Raw genomic sequence first — 17,296 nt, forward strand, 5'->3', positions numbered from 1 at the left:
TCGATTCGATTGATAGACATGATTAGCTGATGGTTATTGTTGGTACGCAGTTTTTGAACAGTTCTTGTAGTTATTGCCTTGGTCTTCTTTCATCAACAAAGTGAGATTTTCTTCCTACACCATGAAAGTAGTATATGTTCTCACATTGCTTTGCCTCGTCGTACATTCGCACGGTATGTTTTTATTGATATTGAAACGAATTCCTATGCATGCAATTTAAACTATTTGTTATATTTTCATAGGAGCTAGTATTCGACGACCCGATTCTAAAAAAGATACTCCTGTTCTCAGTCTTAAATTTCCGGCCACAGGAAAACTCTTGGCTCGAGTTCGCAGTGGAGAATTGGGAAATGCCAACGATTACATGGACGAAGTATTATTTGAAAAATTTCTTGTTAATCAAACTTAATCTCATTGTGTAAAATAATATCCTTTTTTTTTTTTTTTAAATTCAGGTGTTGACTTTAGTTCGCGAACAAATCGTCCTCCAAGGATACGATCGCATTGCGCTTCCGGATGCTGACTTTAGCTTTACGTATGCGTCTATTTATGAATAACTTATTGCTTTGCAAATAATAATATCTCACGTGTCTTATGATAAGATGGGACGAATATCCCGGAGTTACTGGAGGTGTATATTTGCACGATGGCTTAGCTACTGGTATGGAAACAATTCATCGTGTTGGCGACGCTACCCTCAGCAATAGTGATACTGTCATTTTCTTTGAATCTGACTGCGGCATCAACAACGTAAGTTTGATATTATTACCCGCTCATAACAAAGAAAGAAAAATTAACAAGTTTTACAAAATATTGTAGGCTGCTTTTGGCTATGCAATTAGCATTCTTTTCTTGGATATCGGACCGACCGCTTCAATGGTTGGAACTGCGGATTACATCAACTTCTACTTCCACGTCTGTTTTTGCTTTCCTATAATAAATATTCTACAGAAATTTTAAACTGATTTATTTTCACAGTCCACCATCGATATTCTTTCCGGAATCGTTGTCGTTGACGTGTTTGATTTGAAGCAAATGGGTCACATCAGTACGGAAATTACTGGTCTGGGAATATTCAACTGGCTTGCTGAAATCGTAAAAAAGACTAAAACATAATTTATAAATGGTTTCCGACACTCATATTTGTAAACTATTGCAGATTGTCGATTTTACTCTCAATCTCTTGGCACCGTTCTTCAAGGAACTCCTAGAAGGACCTATTACGAACCTTATCAACACTGTTCTTCAACATTACGGTATGTTTATAATAGTATTGAATACACGGATTATTTTCCAGTACTAACCTACATTAACCTACTTACTAATTAACATATTTATTATTTAGTTGACTCATTGCTGAACCCACCCACAACACTTGCCAGCCTTGTTCTTTGAGAAATCAGATATGCCATCTAACAATGCACACTGAAGGAAAGCAGAAATATAATTATATCTAGACTAGAAAAACTGGAAATTGATTTACTTTCCTTATATTAAAGGAACTAGTACTTTTTACTTGATTTAAAAAATGATTAACAGGAATAAAAATACAGTTAGGCCTATAAGGACCTTATAAAAAGTCAAGTTATTTTGACTAGATTTTCTAACGATCCTGTTAACTGCGAACTCCGAAGAAGCCTTTGATCTTTTGTACTACTACTATATACTACTATTTGTACGATTTTTCAAACGTAATTAGATTTATTGTTTGTTATTAATTATGTTCGTTTGTACTGTAACTTTAATATTTTTGCATATTAAGCGATGTAAAATAACACCGTTTTAAAAATTGATTCAAATCAGTGGAACTACTTGTAAGTTGTAACGTCATGTCTGTCTGTGACTGACTGTGCCAGGCAGGTGCCAGGACCCCAGGAGGACTATGTGCAACCAACTTAAGTTCCAAAACTCATTATTAGATGTCGCCAGGGTCACCGATGTTGTTCTTTCATGGTGAAACGAGGCGAAATGAGCGAAACAAATTGTTGCTAATTTATACTTATTCCTGTGATTTCAAATACCAATTTAACTTCGTATCTTAATATGTAGGTTAATCTTTACCAAGTTTTCTTATTTTTATACTGTACCAACTTATTTCTTAAAATTCTAGATGCATACTGTCAGTTCCAACAAGTTGACTTAGTGCTCAGTCAATTTCCATCCATTAGATCCTCATGCTGTCAAAAGCCTAAAACTCATGTTTGAAGAGCACATATAGTGGAATATAAATGTGCCGAGATAAGGTATATACCCATCACTGCTACCAGAGCATTACAATTCAGATTTTCATATAACAAAGGTATTCTTGCTTATGAACCATAGGATCTTTTCTGAATCTCGCAATTTTGGTGGCGTACCCTGTAACAGCATGTTTGTTGTTATGGCTGTTTTTATTTTGGTTTAGAAGGCAACCCAGCTAAGAGATAGGTAGAGTTTTATTTCTTATAGGTAAATTTGTGTAAATTTGTAAATAACGTAGAGAATTTCCTCATCCCATTTCCACTTAGAGTTTCAGTGACATGAAGAGTGTGAAGTGAACCACCTATCACCACAATACTGCAATACTTCACGACACTTTCTTTAACATCAGGAAATTTATCTCAGCATGTGAAGTAATGCTGCTGTTTTTTTTTTTTTACAGAGCAAGCAGTTTCTTTGTGGAATCGTGTGGTCCTAGCACGGATATTCTTGAGCCACGTTACGCTGGCTTTCGTCCATGACCATTGACCAACGTTCTGCTCCATCCTTATCTTCCCGACGTAAGCTCATCCAGATTCTGCTTCATCGCTTCGTACACCAAAAGACAACTTGTCATACTTCACTAACGAGTTGGAACACTTCAGTGCATCAGTGGTCGCTTCCGTGCCGCTGTTACACATTTGCAGTCACTCACCACGGGATTATGCCCAGGTACCCGACAATTTACTTATTTTCGTAGATTTTCTATTATAATTTTGTGTCTGTAATAATTCCGAAATCAGGCCCTACTTGCGCGCAAACGTAGTGTTACTTAGATGTTTTTTTCTAACGCTAGATGGCTTTTCAGCTGTCAAAATAGTCAGTTTCAGTTACTTTAAAATCTCTTAAAAAATTTATCGGCAGCTGTGTGTGGAAATTTTTTAGTGAAAACTGACGACAACTATACCACCAACAAAGCTCACTTGTTAGATTTTTAAATAATGTGTTTTTTTTTCTACTTCCGGTTTTCTCATTTCAGTCAGTAGTTCAGTAAATATTCATTCGACGAGCAAAAGAACCACATATTCGTGATCCTCGTAAAATTTGTGGTATAGTTCATATTTTTTTTTGTACGTTTTCGTACTTCCGGTTTTGAAAATTTTCCTGAACTATAGTTCAGGAAAATTCTCGATTTTGGCCAAATTTTCGATTTCGTTTAAATGATATCTAATCGACCCCAAATTTCATGGAGATCACGAATATGTGGTTTAATTTGTCGACAGCTTAATGGTTGAGGCGCTGTGGTTACTTCCGGTATACTTCCGGAAAATTTTCAAAAAACTAGCAAGTGAGCTTTGTTCTGTTAACAGTTCTCAATATTGCAAGCTTGATTTTAAATTTAAAAAAATTGCAACTTTAAATCTTTGAGCTAAAAATCCTGACTATTGTTTCTATCTGTATTGTATTGTATCTTGTATTATATAACTTTTATTGGCATTTCACATAATATCAATTGTTTTGTCTTTATTCAGGTAACGCAGAAGATGGATCGTACCAAAACATTCCGTTATCTCCAAAATGTCAGCGCGGATCATCATTTGTTGTTGTTAATATGTTGTTGTTTGACTGTTTGTGTTAGTTAACCCGTTGTCTGCTACGCCTTTGTTCTCCCCTAGCTCCTTTGCACGGGCCGCGCTGGTCGGCCTCGTGGATTTCATGCCGCGAGGTCGGAGTGTCGCCAAGCCCAAAATCTGCCGCAAGGCAAGCCTTTTATTAGGCAATGCACCATAGTTCCCCCTTGTCGATGTGGTGACTTGTCAGCAATGGCAAGTCCCACCTTGGTCATGGATCCTTTAGACGTGGCGCGTAGAATAGTAGAGAGCAACCTACGGGTTGTATGGCGTGGCAGTCAACGTGTTAACTTAAGTGTATGTATGAATGTGTGTGATTGTGAAAAGTGGTGGAATTGTGGGTGGAGGTGGGACAATAAAGCAATTCATTTTAAAGTTTTTCGTTTGCTGTGTCTTTTAAATTATAATAAAATCATGTTTAGCACTTGACTTGTATATTACTTACAACTTTGAAATTTACATAAGTTATAGGCAGAAGTGGCTGATCATCTCCAGACTCTTTAAAAATAAACTTCTATGAGGAACCAAACACTATCTGCAACTCCTGTGGCACAGCAATTTCAGGAGAACACTAGCACAGCTACTTCAGTTCTTTTTCTTCAATCCTGTATCAGCTGCATAATCACATCTCTCAACTGGAACCAGGCTGCAAAACCACTGCACATTGAACAGCACAGGCATAGTTATAGTATCACCAAGTTCTATGGGGAAAAAGGAATATTATTTTCCATGATCAAACTTAAGATGCAAAAAAAATCATGTAAAACAAATGACATCAAGACATTTTTCCAAGATTCCATTGGCAAATGAAATTTTAAATGAAGATTAAATCCCAGGAAAAGAGAATTCTGTACATCTAATTCTAAAATGTCAGAAAAATTTTGTCATACAGAGTGGAAATTTGTGTTCTAGTTTGATCAGAAGAAAGTTGTTAACTCAAAGGAAGCTGATCGCTATCTGATATCTTTCACAGAAACTATTATTTGGAAGCAAGAAATAGCACCACTTATTGTCTACATTAGATCAGAGTTTACTTGTCAGTTGAATTGGAAAAAAAAGACACAAGACTTCCCAACTTACAACCAATAAATTCAATCAACTTACCATTTCAAAAAATGTCCTGCAATGACACTTCAGCATAACACCATCTCGATTAACTGCATGCAGCAGCTGCAGCTCAACTTGACTCCATCACGCCTTTCACCAGCTGGCTGCAACAAATCCACTGTGGCCATGATGCCAGCCATGGAGCTCAGAATTTGTTGAGTTCTCACATTCTGCAACAGTTAAGCAAAAGGATCTCCAACCTGAACACCAACTGATAAAATCTATAGCATCATTGCAAGGAAATTCATCAACAAAATTACTCTGCAGTGTTTCTGCCTGAGATGAGACGTACATCCGAACAGGTACAGCTAACAACGGACGACATTTCGGCAAAATGGAAAGCAGTTTCAGTCCACGTGATCGATCATTTGCCCAAGTGGAAATCATATGCCAGATTGTCTGTAAATTCACACAGCAACGTCTAGGATTAATTACATTTGAGAAATCCAAACTAGAATTTACCATTAAATTTCAATGCTGAAGATGTAGATCGACACCGCAATTCCGTAGCGAATTTTGAACACCTTTTCACTTGGCGTTTCGGAACAAAATGGCGAATATTTCGTCCCCTCAAAGACACTCACGTCATCTGGCGGCTGAGGGACAACTTGATTTTAGCCACCTACTGACGGAGCCAAAAGATTCCTCCACGATTACCACGTTTGACTCAAATCAATGGTTTGACTGTACGGAAAGGAATCAAGGATGGATCGATGGATGGATTGTCGGACATTTGAGATATTTAAAATTCAATGTAGTTCTACTGTCGGACATGAAAATAGTTTTAAAATCGTCGGACATTAAAAATATTTAAAATTCAATGTAGTTCTATTATTGATCTGAAATTGATCATGAAAATAATCCAAGAATTTATTCAAGAATTTATTGAAGTTCTATTGTCGATTTGTCGCGTACTGGTCGCGTAGTGGAATTCTACTGTCGTGCTGCTGGTCTGCTGGAGTTCTTTTGTCGGGTATTTTTAATAATATTTAAAAAAACTTAACGTAAAAAATAAAATTCCTTTGTATGCGACAGTAGAACTCCAAAGACGATCGCGCCTATTGGCTATTGCCCACCGGAATCCAGTGGGCACCAGTGTTAAGATGTGCTATTGCCCACCGGAAAATGGGAAGCCGGGCTTCCGGCTTTTAGCGGGCTTCCCGGAAGCCCTCTCCGCTAATGCTAATAGCGTAATGGTTATGTTTTTTTTAAACCATTAAAAGAGACTATTCTGGGCTCGACCGGGATTTGAACCCGGGACCTCTCGCACCCTAAGCGAGAATCATACCCCTAGACCATCGAGCCGGTGTAAACTGAACTCAATAGTAATTATGTAATCAGATCACAGGGAAGAATTTAAAACAATGATAGTCGAACTACGGAACTGTTAGGATAAATTACAATGATTTACAGCTCCTGATAAAAACGTCAAATTGAAACTGGTTTACGACCACAAAATCCGGATAAATTGAAAATATACTTGCAAAATTGACTAAAGGTGTGTTTTTAGAAGATTATGATCATAGGATGACATGATGATTGATGAGATTCATATTCAGCCTAAAATCAGCAATCAAAAGTAGACGACAGTTTACTCTTGTTCTCTGTATTTCCCACTGATACACAAGTGCTGACAGGCAACTTTCACTTTAAAATTTAAATGAGGCCAATGTTCTAATTCCATAATTTTCTTTATAAATGACCTGAATTTCTCATCACAAGAAGAGAAGTAACAAAGTCGAACAAAGTAAAGTATATGTAAAGAAATTTAAGATGGAACATGTGCAACAAGCTATGGCGCTGCTTGTTTTGTCAAGGCACTTTAAGTTCTCCAAGCGTATCATGTAAAATGATTGAAACTTCCGTAAAAACGTTTTGAAAATGGTTGTAGTTAATCGTTAGACCCTAATTTAATGTTTCTTATTAACCTAAGTAGAAGAACAAAAAAAGGAACGAAAAGTCACCACTTGTTGAGTGTAGAGTGAGTTTGATGTGGAATCCCAACGTAAGCGACATAATTATGCGTTCAATCAAATGCTTTTCAGGATCCTTGTATATTACCAGTACCTAAATCATCGATTAAACATAAAAATAACTAATAACGGAAAATCAGCGGATTGTCTTAAGAATCGGCTGATAAACGGTGCACGTTACGAAAAAAGATATCCTTTGGCCGTGATACTACGCGCTTACCATTAGTGTAGCTCTTCCTTGATGAAAATAGCTGTCCTAATCCTAAACAAATATGACTGACTTGAGAATGAATAACATTGAATGTTGTAGCAAGTAAAAGAAAAAAACATCAGTGGGCTCGACCGGGATTTGAACCCGGGACCTCTCGCACCCTAAGCGAGAATCATACCCCTAGACCATCGAGCCAATGAATTTTTCAGATGAAAATTAAATTATAAATGATGTGAACAATGGTTAAATATTATTGAATTTCTCAAACCTTTGCACGAACCAAACTTAAAATAAAGACACAATAAAGGGGGGAAATTTACATTGGAGATGACCTAACAGCGATAGAGAACAAGATAAATTCCATGTTCGTTCAACTTTAAACAAACCAGTAAATGTCAGACTGAATCGAGCGAAAAGACAAGGACAAAACAAAATAACGGGGCGAAACTTTCGGCATTTGGAAACATTAGGTATATTATATGAATTCATGATTCATCAATAATGTTAATTATTCTAATTTTTTTATACACGAGCTGAAGGGACTATCCAAACTGCTTGCGCTTTCTAAACGGAATAAGAAAACCCACTTAAAAAAAGGGCCACTTGCCGTTGACCTACTTTTTTATTTGTGTTATTATTATTATTTTTAAGACCGTTTAAGAACTTAAGATGCAATTTTACAAAGGCTTAGCATAATCTCATTGATGAATAACTAAACGGATAAAACATTTGAATTTTTAAATTCGCTAGTTCATTTAACTGGAAGCATCATTCAAGAGAAACATGCAAACTTAGTCTAAGTTTAAAATAGTTTTATCTGGCTTTTTCTAAGCATCACTGATCTTACCTTTCCTGTCAAAAACGATTATGTGAATTAGCTGTAGTTTCGTATAATGACTTCGAACGTATGAGCAGGAATTAACAAAATAAACAAGTAAAATTAGAATTGGGCTCAACCGGGATTTGAACCCGGGACCTCTCGCACCCAAAGCGAGAATCATACCCCTAGACCATTGAGCCGATACAATTTGCTTCGCAATAACATTATTTATAGCTAACTCAAAATTCAGTAATTGTTTTAAAGTTTACCAATGGAATTACACAATGATAAGGAACTTGTAACCTAAATTGCAACCTTTATGCTTATTACAACAAAAATTGCTCCCAGATTATAGTCCACCCCATAGCTATTTGCTCTTTGTAAGTAAACAAGAAAGGATAATCAAATCTTATGCTAGTCTACATCACCTTTACCTGAAATCCTACGAAGCAATAATGACACCCTTTTGTTCATTCTAGTAATTAGTTTCGACGAAGCGGCAATTAATGAGCTGTATAAAGTTGCGTATGTTCACTAAAGTTCTTGTACAGAAAATTTGATTTTCTTTTAATAGATCTGCCTCTTGTCATGAATGATGAACTTTTGGATATCTTTCCCCGTCTTTCAGCTAACAGTAGACTATTCTGCTGAGAAACATGGTTAGTTAACACATGAATTCCAAACTTCGAACCAACAACTTACAATTTCTTGAAATTTTCGCTTTAGTTTTCCAGTTGCCACACATCCTAGTTAGAGAAAGTTAATTGGCGGCATCGTTGTGTTCGCGGAAGGTTCAAGAGTGGACGAGAGTGGAGTATCTCTTGAATTCATTTAAAGGATAATTAAGGCACATCGATTAGATATAATGACTACTGACCAATACACAAAATAGCACTAGATACGTACGCGGATAATAGAACACATTACCTAATTTGCTAATCAAATTGCATTTCACCTGTAATAAAATCCTGTAGTAAGAGACTGGATATCGAATATCCATTCACCGTAAGTTAACATAAGCGCCAAATCTTCACTAGTTTCCAACAGCCCTAGATGTGGAAAAATTAATTGGATGGTAACCGAGTAGTCATATAAACTATCAATATTGTTTCACAACTTTACCTAACCAATCCATTCTGATGACATGTCGGTTATTCGTCGGTTAAACGTGAGAAAGTTTAAACTCGAATCGCTTGATAATCGTACTAAGGAAAAGTTTAACAATATCCCAAATAAAACGATCAAAATAGTTTTAATACCAACAAATCAAGAATATTTATTTGTCAAAACTTTGTCAATTTAACATTTTTTATTTAGAAAGTAAAGTAGTATCTACTTCATATATTGAGTACAATAATTGATTTCTTAGAATGGCGGCAAGTTTATGATAACCAAACCCAGTATTGCTCCTTAGGTCGCGATCGCCTGGAGACGCACAATTCTGTCGGTTTCTGTAAACGTTAAATATTTAAGACACAAATTACTTGTCTAAACACAATAGCAAAAATGTGTTCTAAAGAAAATTTGAATCATATTATTAATTTCATCATTCTTCAGCCGAAAGATGGTATGGTTATATTAATCATGTTACTAGTGTTTTAAAACAGAATTGTTTTTTTTTAACTCACATATCGATTCCACTGTAAACAGCGATCTTGAATTTGGCGAATGCAAACATCAAAACTTTACAGAAAACGCCAACCTGTGTAAAAGCAAAAAATTGTTCATTTAAATTTAATATTTATACAAGACAAAGCTAAACAGTGCTTAATGGTAGAGCAAGAATAAAATTAGTTAAAATTTAAATTCAAGTAACGGCAGCAAATATTTACCAAACTAACGCACCCAGCGAGAATTTTACCGAACTTAAAAATTCGACCAATATTTACTTTTAACGAGTCGTGAATTAACAGATCGCAGTAGTAGGTGATAACACATATTTTTCAGTCTCAATCTCCAATATACAAAATTTACTTTAAGTTCACCAGGAAGGATCACGCACGCCGTGTAACCCACCCAATTTATTTTGTAACCACCTACTTATGTAACACGCGATGTCAAGACGCTCGTGGGGAGTTTTGGGATGGACCATCGCCCTACAACCCCGATTTTATATAATTACATTATGAAAGCAGCGACTATAGGACCTATATCACCTACCTAAACCGACGGAAAAATTTCACTCAACTTTCGGCTACTATCACAAACCCCATCCTGTTAGAAAAATTTTGAACGGACTCCCTTACTGATTTTCGGGAAAGACCAACGTACAAAAAGTTGACAGGTAAAAACATACCCCTTCCAGCCCCTCTAGTACCTTTTATCATCAAACTGTTAAGTTTTAGAATATTGCTTACCCAACAAACACCTGACAATGATGTGAAAAAATCAGAGGCAATCAGAAGATTCCTCTAACACCTGACACCAAACTCGAGGAACACCCACTCCATTGAAACATTCGAAGAAAACAAAATTAAATTAATTGTACAGAAGCTAGAGGATTCAGACAGCAGTAATGGCTATTGTATCGAAGACTTCTAATCAATTATTTACCTCAATTTTGCATTCCGTGACGCTTGAATTTAACAAGCATCAAGGCCAAGATTCGAGGAAACCAATAAATAAGAAAACAAAATAAGGCACATTACCTACGAAAGAGCAATACTTTCAGCTTGAAAATAGTTTCAAAATCCCTTGACGAGATGCGATTGTCCTAAAAAAAGAAAGAAAATATCACCAAGTGAAACAAGCAATGCTAACAACTCATGAATTGCCGCTCGAATTTTCAGACATTCGTCTGTTGGGTAAAATATTGAAAGTAAATTTTTCTGCTTTAGAGTTTTTGATTCGCCAATCTAGAACTTCAATGCCAGTTAAAGAAAAGGAAACTCGCAACATTCTACATGGGAAAACGAACCACACGTAGCAACAGCTGCACACCACTTCTGCACACTTCAAAGACATTAATGTCCTGCGGACCTATTGAGCGGCAATAGAGCAAATAAAAAGTAAAGAAAGAAATCAATAACTCACGAACCTGTAGTATCTGTCGGAACGGGAGAAGAAACACGTGGGTAGCTATTGTATGGAATCATGAAGTTACAGCTCACACGTTTCCAAAAGGTCGGTAGTCTACTCGTCGAGTGCGACGCACAGAAGAATCCCGACAAGGGTATACGAATGGCAAGTTTATTCAGACGTGTCCATTTCCATTTGATACCAGTTGTTGTTGATCTATCGTGGGCGACAGATATCCTATTCTCAGTATCGGATTTCTCTTTAATTCTTAATAAATGTTCTTATACCAGTCCTTTTCATCACGCCTACATTGCTCAAACTACCGCACCGTCTTGAGAATTACATTGGACGTGGATCTCTTCATTCTTTTTACCACAAAGAGGTTCTGCTGGACGCACGACATTCTAATAAAGCTAATTCCTGGAAAGAATAAAAAACAACCACTCAAGAGGGAATCTAAACAGACATAATGCACACAAGTAATTTTTTTGTGCATTTTCAAGTTGTGTTGCTATGGACACTTAACAAGTAAAAAAGAATAATTACAAATTCTAAAGTGATTCTAAACTACCTTCGTTTCTGAATGAAGCGCTTCAACGGATTCCACCACTGTAACAAAATATGAAACAACAAAAGAACATGAAAATGGGTATATGAATATTTAAATGACTTTGAAATGTCAAAAGGATGCATCACGTATTTTAAATAACGAAAGCTCGACTTATTATAAAGTGTCGATTGACACTAGAGCTGCTGAATGGCATAAGAGTCAAGGAATTCAATTACTGAAATTGTGCAGAAGCTAGAGGATCCCAAGAGCAGTTCTGGCTATGGCATCGAAGACTTCAACTTTTGATAATATACCTCCTTTTGCATTCCACAATGCTTGAATTTAACAAACACCATGGCCAAGATTTGAGGATAGCAGATGATTAAAAGGGGGAAACAGTTGTTGGCCTACCTTTATACAGTTGACTTGAGGTGAGATGAACAAAAGGCTGAACCAGAGAAGGTAGGAGAAAGTAAGTAGAATACCAGCACAAATGTTATTACCTATCCTTGAATGGGATACCCCATTTAAGTAATCTGAAATAAAAAAGAAGAATCATTCAAAATGGTGCATTAAAAAACATCCAATTTTCTACATAACTATCTCATAAGGAAGTGATCATTAAATGTAAATGGGACTTCAGAACAAATTGGGCAGCAGAAAAAAAAATTGGACGATTCTGATAAACTCTTGGCAACTCACCATAATTTACTATCCACTTTAAAATAGCAATTACTGTCATGCAATATTACGTCAGTTAACATTAAGAGCGAGCAGTCATCGATCGCCTTTCTTTGCTCAGCTCTGAAGGAAACCACGTGAAAACCGACGAGGGCATTGAAATTGAAAGCTGAACGTGAAGACGTCTCCCACTCTTTCCACAACAATGACACAAGTAATGGGAAAAAAAGAATTCGATCTTCAGGGTACAGAAAGTAATCACTTTTCTACATGCTTCAAGTACTACATTGAAGGCAGAGATTGAGTTTTAACATACAATGTTGACAATCAGACCTCGAGAATCACGACACCCCAAGTTAGTGAAGTTACACTCGGAAATTAATTTCTTAGTTTTGTTGGACATTTAACGACTTAAACAATATGGTTTGATACAAATCAAAGATTATTACCTTCTCTTACTAAGTCTGACTGCTTCTCTGGAGAGATTATTGTCCCCGACAGTCTTGAATGTGTAATGACGTGAGTGAGGGACTAGACGACATCAAGTGAACGAGGATTAAAACAAATGACAGTCGAACTTCTTGCCCTCTGTCGGAGATGAATTAATTGCTTAACATAACTCAAACAATGTGATGTACATTTTGCATGATAATATTGAACCAGCAAATTTGTATATTACAAAACATTCTAGTACTACTAGCCAAAAGAAGCGAGTCGTCAGTGACAGTTTTGCCATTTGTCATGCAAATGAACCTGTCAACCTGACTTGGAATTCACGAATTCACAACAAATTCACGAACACGCGCATTATTCAAATTTTTTGCACCAACGACAAAAATTATAGACTTTTAGAGAGGGCTTGCAATTCGGTATTCAAATTCAAAGAATTTTCTTTTTATATTTCCGGCACCACTGGAAATCCTTTTCGGGAATAAACTTCCCGCCAAGTAATATCTTGAAACGGGTTGCAACAGCAAACGCGCAATCGAAAACTATTTGATGTGTAATTCAAAGAAGAGGGATTAGTACTCCTATCCGTACTCTATATCCTTCTTCCATATGCATTGAATTCAGTTCGTATAATAACATTTTTTAGGGTTTGAATTGCTCTGAAACTCTCTGTACGTCAATCCAAACTTCGTAATTGCCCCATTAGGAATGCCAATATGGTCTATATCTCTCTCCCATTAATAGTTAAATTTACGTTCCTTTTAAAAAATTTCATCTCATTTCATCTTTCCGATTTGATGAGCCAAACACTTGCTGGTTCAGTCAAGTAGCCGATGTTTCAAATGACGTCACACATCACAGGGAAAGTGGCGCTAATCATTCGAGGAAATCATTAGACTGTTCCGCTCCGCTCAAAGAGCAATCAATATTCCAACAGAAATGGTCTACTACTAAATAGTAGCGACGAGGAATTGAAGTCTCTCTAAATTAGAACCTCTGGGAATCCTCAAGCAGAAAAAGGACATGGTACGCAATAATTATTAGAGTGCTCTTAACTACTCAGCCAACGCTCTGTCTCAAAATTTCTATTATGTGCATAATCTATGCACAACTTAGTGTGTATTGCACAGCAGGCTGCGTCATTTTGTAATTCAATCAATTGTATATTTACATTTTGTCCAACGATTTGCGAATCAATTTTTTGGGGGGTTTAACATTTGACATGGATATGTAATTATATAAGATTTGGGGTTGGGTTTTTATTAAAATTTTCAATGAGCTCCGACGACTACCAAAGTCGATGGTCCACAACATTCGCTGTGGAATTCGGCATTGCGAACTTTGTACTTGAACTGACGGAATAAATGATGATCCGCTTGATGAGTCTGCTGACTATTCCGCCGGATGGATGGATGCCGGCCCATTGTGGTAGCAGCGCTAGGTCTTCGACAGTTGGATGTTTTATTATTAAAGCTCGTTTCGTGCTGGACGTCGTGTAGGGATAGTTCGCGGAAAGTGCGCAACATCCGGCGCTGGCTATTATCGGCGCCAGTAGCAACAACCGAAACTGACGAGTTGATCCGCGTGCAATTGTGCGGCTCGCAGATACGCAGAGCGCAACAAGCGCTGGTAGGATAAACCGTCATTCCGCGCGACTGGTAGCTGCTGTTGCCGGGCATTCCGCCCGGCCAACTTTTGCTACTGCACTTGGACATTCCGCCACTGTGGTTGTGCGGCCGGATGTCGGAGCCGATTTTCAGATTCCGGGAACCGCACACATTGGACAGGTAATTCTTGAGAGATGTCCGGAAGTGCGGATGAGAGAATCCGTAGACCAGCGGATCCAGAACAACGGCCGTTTTGGCGAAATAGGCCGGAACGGCGGTGGCCATGGGAGACAGCTGGTAATCTTTGGAGCCGAATTGTCCGATGAGCGTCACGATGGCGTAGGGCGTCCAGGCCGTCAGGTAAACGAGGATGAGCGTGACAACAATTTGGGCCGTCCTGATTTCCGTCTGCCGTCGCAATTTGCGCAAGACGCTGTTCTGCGAATTGATGCAGACCATCTGGCGGGCCTGCGACATGACCGACGACATGATTCGACCGTAACTGACAAAGATGAGTAAGACGGGAAGGAAGAATCCGGCGGAAAGGAGAAGGACGTAATACGCCCGATTGGACACTGTCCGTGTCTTGTAATCCCAGGAGCAGGTCGTCAAAAGCCCTTCCGGCACGTAGGACGACCAGCCGAACAAAGGCATCGACACAAGAACGGCGCAGTGTAGCCAAATGAAACAGCAGGCCTTTTTGGCCTGCGATCGGCTCACCTTAACGCGACTGCTGGCCACACCGATGACTAGACATCGTTCGCAGGCGATGGCGCTGAACGTTAAAATGGAGACCAGACCGAAGCAAGTGATGCCCATGGCGTAGAGTTTGCAGCCCAGACGGCCAAAGGCCCAGCGACCGTTGAAATTGGAATAGGCGGCCATAGAGTGAAGGATCGACGAGAACATGTCGCTGAACGCCAAATTGATGATGAACGTATTGGCCGGTGGCGATCGGAGTCGTTTGAATCTTTAAAAGAAAATGCGAAAACGAAATTAATTGGAGAATACGAGGGGAAGTTGCCTGATATTTAATTACAATCAAATGAAATACTAAAGCGGCCAGCGGAAATGGAAAATAACATCCGGCGCGCACAGAGCCGGAAGCAACTTCAAAGGGAAGTAGATAAAAAGATAATTGAATTATACCTGGAGAAGATGAAGAGAACCATTCCATTGGCAACAAGCCCGAAGATGCCGATGATTGAGACAATCAATCCCATGACGACGAATGCGTTTGCGGGGAAATTTTCAATGAGAATCAGCTGTTCTTGGCTCCAAAATGGATCGTCATCATCGCCCTCCTCCAGCAAAGTGGATTCATTAGGATGGATTCCGCTCGCGTTTCGATCGAGAACTTGCACCAGCCAATCAACTGCTGCTTCCATCATCAGTTTTTCCGCTTCACCAACTCTTCGATCGCTACTGAAATTCATCGCCACGACGACGGTGACTTTTGAAGCAGCAGTCTTTGATGCAACATGCGCCCAAACGGCGCCAGCGTCTTCTTCTTCTATTCCAACTTATCGGTCCAACTCGATCGACTTTGACGTACGTCAACGAAGCGCGGTCCAACATGAAAATAATGAGACAAGTTTTACACGAAACTACGATTAGTTTCTAAAAAACGACTATGTAATGCCGATTGCGTTTTACGCAAATGCCGAGTTTACTCTATTCGACGTAATCGACGTATTTAATTTTTGTTTCCCCTTCGCAGGATCGATCCTCATTTCAATTTTTGCCTGTCTCTTCCACCACAGCGGAACCATCAGGCAATGGCGCCTGTCATCAAAATAATCAAATACGGCGGCAGCAGCTTTTAAATAAATTATAGATCTCGCGATGGCGTCTAGACAGCAGATTTATTGAGGAAATGCAGCGTATATAGCAGTTGAACTATATACCCTCGAGTGTCTAATGCTCGCTCTCTAATCAATGCAATATAGTACATACGCACTGAAAAGTGCTGGATAATTCAAAAAACGAAGAGAGAGAGAACCCTGACGATGGGAAAAGATTAAATTAAAACGACATTTTGTTTGATCAATTCCTTTTATTTTATTTTTCGAGCAAACATCGTTTGTCGACGAGTTTTGATTCAATTTGACTTTGCATTTACCCCCCCAGAAAATGCGCCGCAAATAGAAAAACAGTTTCGGCAAGCTCTTATTTTGATTACCTTTGTGCATAATTTAAAAATGAATAAAACATTTGGCGAGAAAAAGTATACACCTACCACAGGGGCTTCCCCTCTAAACATTTTCAATAAATAGAAATTTAAAAAAAATCGAATCAATCAAATCGATCAATGTTAAAATGACAATTTTGATTGGCCAAAAAAAAAACAAATAAATAAAAATAACTTACCGGATGAAGGCGAATGCTCATGTGTGGCCGATTGACCATGGGCACGGGAACAGACTGGAATGAGCCGCCACTTTATATATTTCGTTGCTCTTGCCCGGCGTGCAATTCCTGATCGATTTCGCTGTCAAAACGGGGCTGGTGGAGAGTCGACTAGGGGGTAGATTTCTTTGGCCGACAAAGAGAGAGACCGGCTGCGCAATGCTACTGCTGGATGTGTTTCAAGACATGCGCCAGCATCCATCCCGATCCGCGTAATAGTCACGCTCCATTCCATTCACAGGCATTGGGTTTTCCTCTTGCTGCTACTGCTGGCCGATTTCAATCTCGGCCGTGTGTGCGTACTACATCGCTTTGCTTCCGCAGACGAGGCAGGATAGCGACGCCTTTGTAGTCCGGCTTCTCTCACTGTATGGATGTCGCAAACAAAATAAAAATGGCTACGACGGATCGGTGGGCGTTTTGCCATTCGCCTCAAAGGCATTTTTCGGTGGCAATTCTTATACTGAAAGAAAGAAAGAAAAAAAGAAACTCATTTTCTTTTGTGCGGGACAATGGCTATAGTAGGATCTGAGATTAGTTCTCAGCTGGTTACCATTTGTCTTGGTATTCCGACCTCTGGGCTGGCAGATGTCGGATAGACATTGCTCTGTTATATTAAGGGCTCCTAGCAACGTGTTGGATGCTGGAAGGGAAAAAGGAA

At 38.6% G+C, this 17,296-nt stretch overlaps 2 protein-coding genes, 4 long non-coding RNA genes and 3 other non-coding genes across 12 annotated transcripts in view; 2 read left to right on the forward strand and 7 right to left on the reverse strand.

Moving 5' to 3' along the window:
- LOC124350283 overlaps positions 1-9,148 on the reverse strand; it is a 212,576-nt gene extending 203,428 nt beyond the window's left edge. Inside the window, exons 1-5 of one of the 2 annotated variants that reach the window (XR_006920657.1) lie at positions 9,043-9,148; positions 8,876-8,969; positions 8,623-8,740; positions 8,355-8,564; positions 5,441-5,582 (exon numbers count right to left, since the gene is read on the reverse strand). This is a non-coding gene — a long non-coding RNA (uncharacterized LOC124350283). Of the gene's footprint in view, positions 1-5,378; positions 5,583-8,354; positions 8,565-8,622; positions 8,741-8,875; positions 8,970-9,042 lie in introns of both variants that reach the window. The other variant, XR_006920656.1, reaches the window with a different exon arrangement.
- On the forward strand, positions 15-1,560 carry LOC124349942. The gene is made up of 8 exons (XM_046800892.1): positions 15-173; positions 243-373; positions 456-535; positions 603-750; positions 820-915; positions 979-1,095; positions 1,160-1,256; positions 1,346-1,560. The coding sequence occupies exons 1-8, from the start codon at positions 122-124 to the stop codon at positions 1,393-1,395; spliced, it is 771 nt and encodes a 256-aa protein (XP_046656848.1). The 5' UTR covers positions 15-121; the 3' UTR covers positions 1,396-1,560.
- Positions 1,904-3,725, forward strand: LOC124350289. 2 transcript variants are annotated; one of them, XR_006920671.1, is made up of 5 exons: positions 1,904-2,045; positions 2,111-2,243; positions 2,323-2,427; positions 2,642-2,910; positions 3,711-3,725. It is a non-coding gene; the product is annotated as an uncharacterized LOC124350289 (long non-coding RNA). The 2 variants fall into 2 exon arrangements; XR_006920672.1 differs by lacking the exons at positions 2,642-2,910; positions 3,711-3,725 and adding an exon at positions 2,508-2,564 and having other exon boundaries at positions 1,908-2,045.
- On the reverse strand, positions 4,227-5,129 carry LOC124350402. Its single transcript, XR_006920899.1, has 2 exons — positions 4,914-5,129; positions 4,227-4,510 (listed from the first exon to the last, which is right to left on the reverse strand). It is a non-coding gene; the product is annotated as an uncharacterized LOC124350402 (long non-coding RNA).
- On the reverse strand, positions 6,150-6,221 carry Trnap-agg. The gene has a single exon. It is a non-coding gene; the product is annotated as a tRNA-Pro (tRNA).
- Trnap-agg lies at positions 7,224-7,295 on the reverse strand. Its single transcript has one exon. It is a non-coding gene; the product is annotated as a tRNA-Pro (tRNA).
- Trnap-ugg lies at positions 8,049-8,120 on the reverse strand. The gene has a single exon. It is a non-coding gene; the product is annotated as a tRNA-Pro (tRNA).
- Positions 9,149-9,232: 84 nt separating the features above from the next.
- On the reverse strand, positions 9,233-12,705 carry LOC124350224. Of its 2 annotated transcripts, none has more exons than XR_006920493.1 (8): positions 12,619-12,705; positions 11,900-12,024; positions 11,510-11,547; positions 11,226-11,358; positions 10,958-11,154; positions 10,569-10,633; positions 9,549-9,622; positions 9,233-9,371 (listed from the first exon to the last, which is right to left on the reverse strand). It is a non-coding gene; the product is annotated as an uncharacterized LOC124350224 (long non-coding RNA). The 2 variants fall into 2 exon arrangements; XR_006920492.1 differs by having other exon boundaries at positions 10,958-11,175.
- A 1,053-nt stretch (positions 12,706-13,758) lies between these two features.
- LOC124349622 (rhodopsin-like) lies at positions 13,759-16,680 on the reverse strand. Its single transcript, XM_046800373.1, has 3 exons — positions 16,597-16,680; positions 15,376-15,770; positions 13,759-15,196 (listed from the first exon to the last, which is right to left on the reverse strand). The coding sequence occupies exons 2-3, from the start codon at positions 15,660-15,662 to the stop codon at positions 13,891-13,893; spliced, it is 1,593 nt and encodes a 530-aa protein (XP_046656329.1). The 5' UTR covers positions 15,663-15,770; positions 16,597-16,680; the 3' UTR covers positions 13,759-13,890.
- Between the last annotated feature and the right edge of the window lie 616 nt (positions 16,681-17,296).

Source organism: Daphnia pulicaria, chromosome 7 (assembly GCF_021234035.1).
Source record: "Daphnia pulicaria isolate SC F1-1A chromosome 7, SC_F0-13Bv2, whole genome shotgun sequence".
In the NCBI taxonomy this organism is placed as follows: domain Eukaryota; kingdom Metazoa; phylum Arthropoda; class Branchiopoda; order Diplostraca; family Daphniidae; genus Daphnia; species Daphnia pulicaria.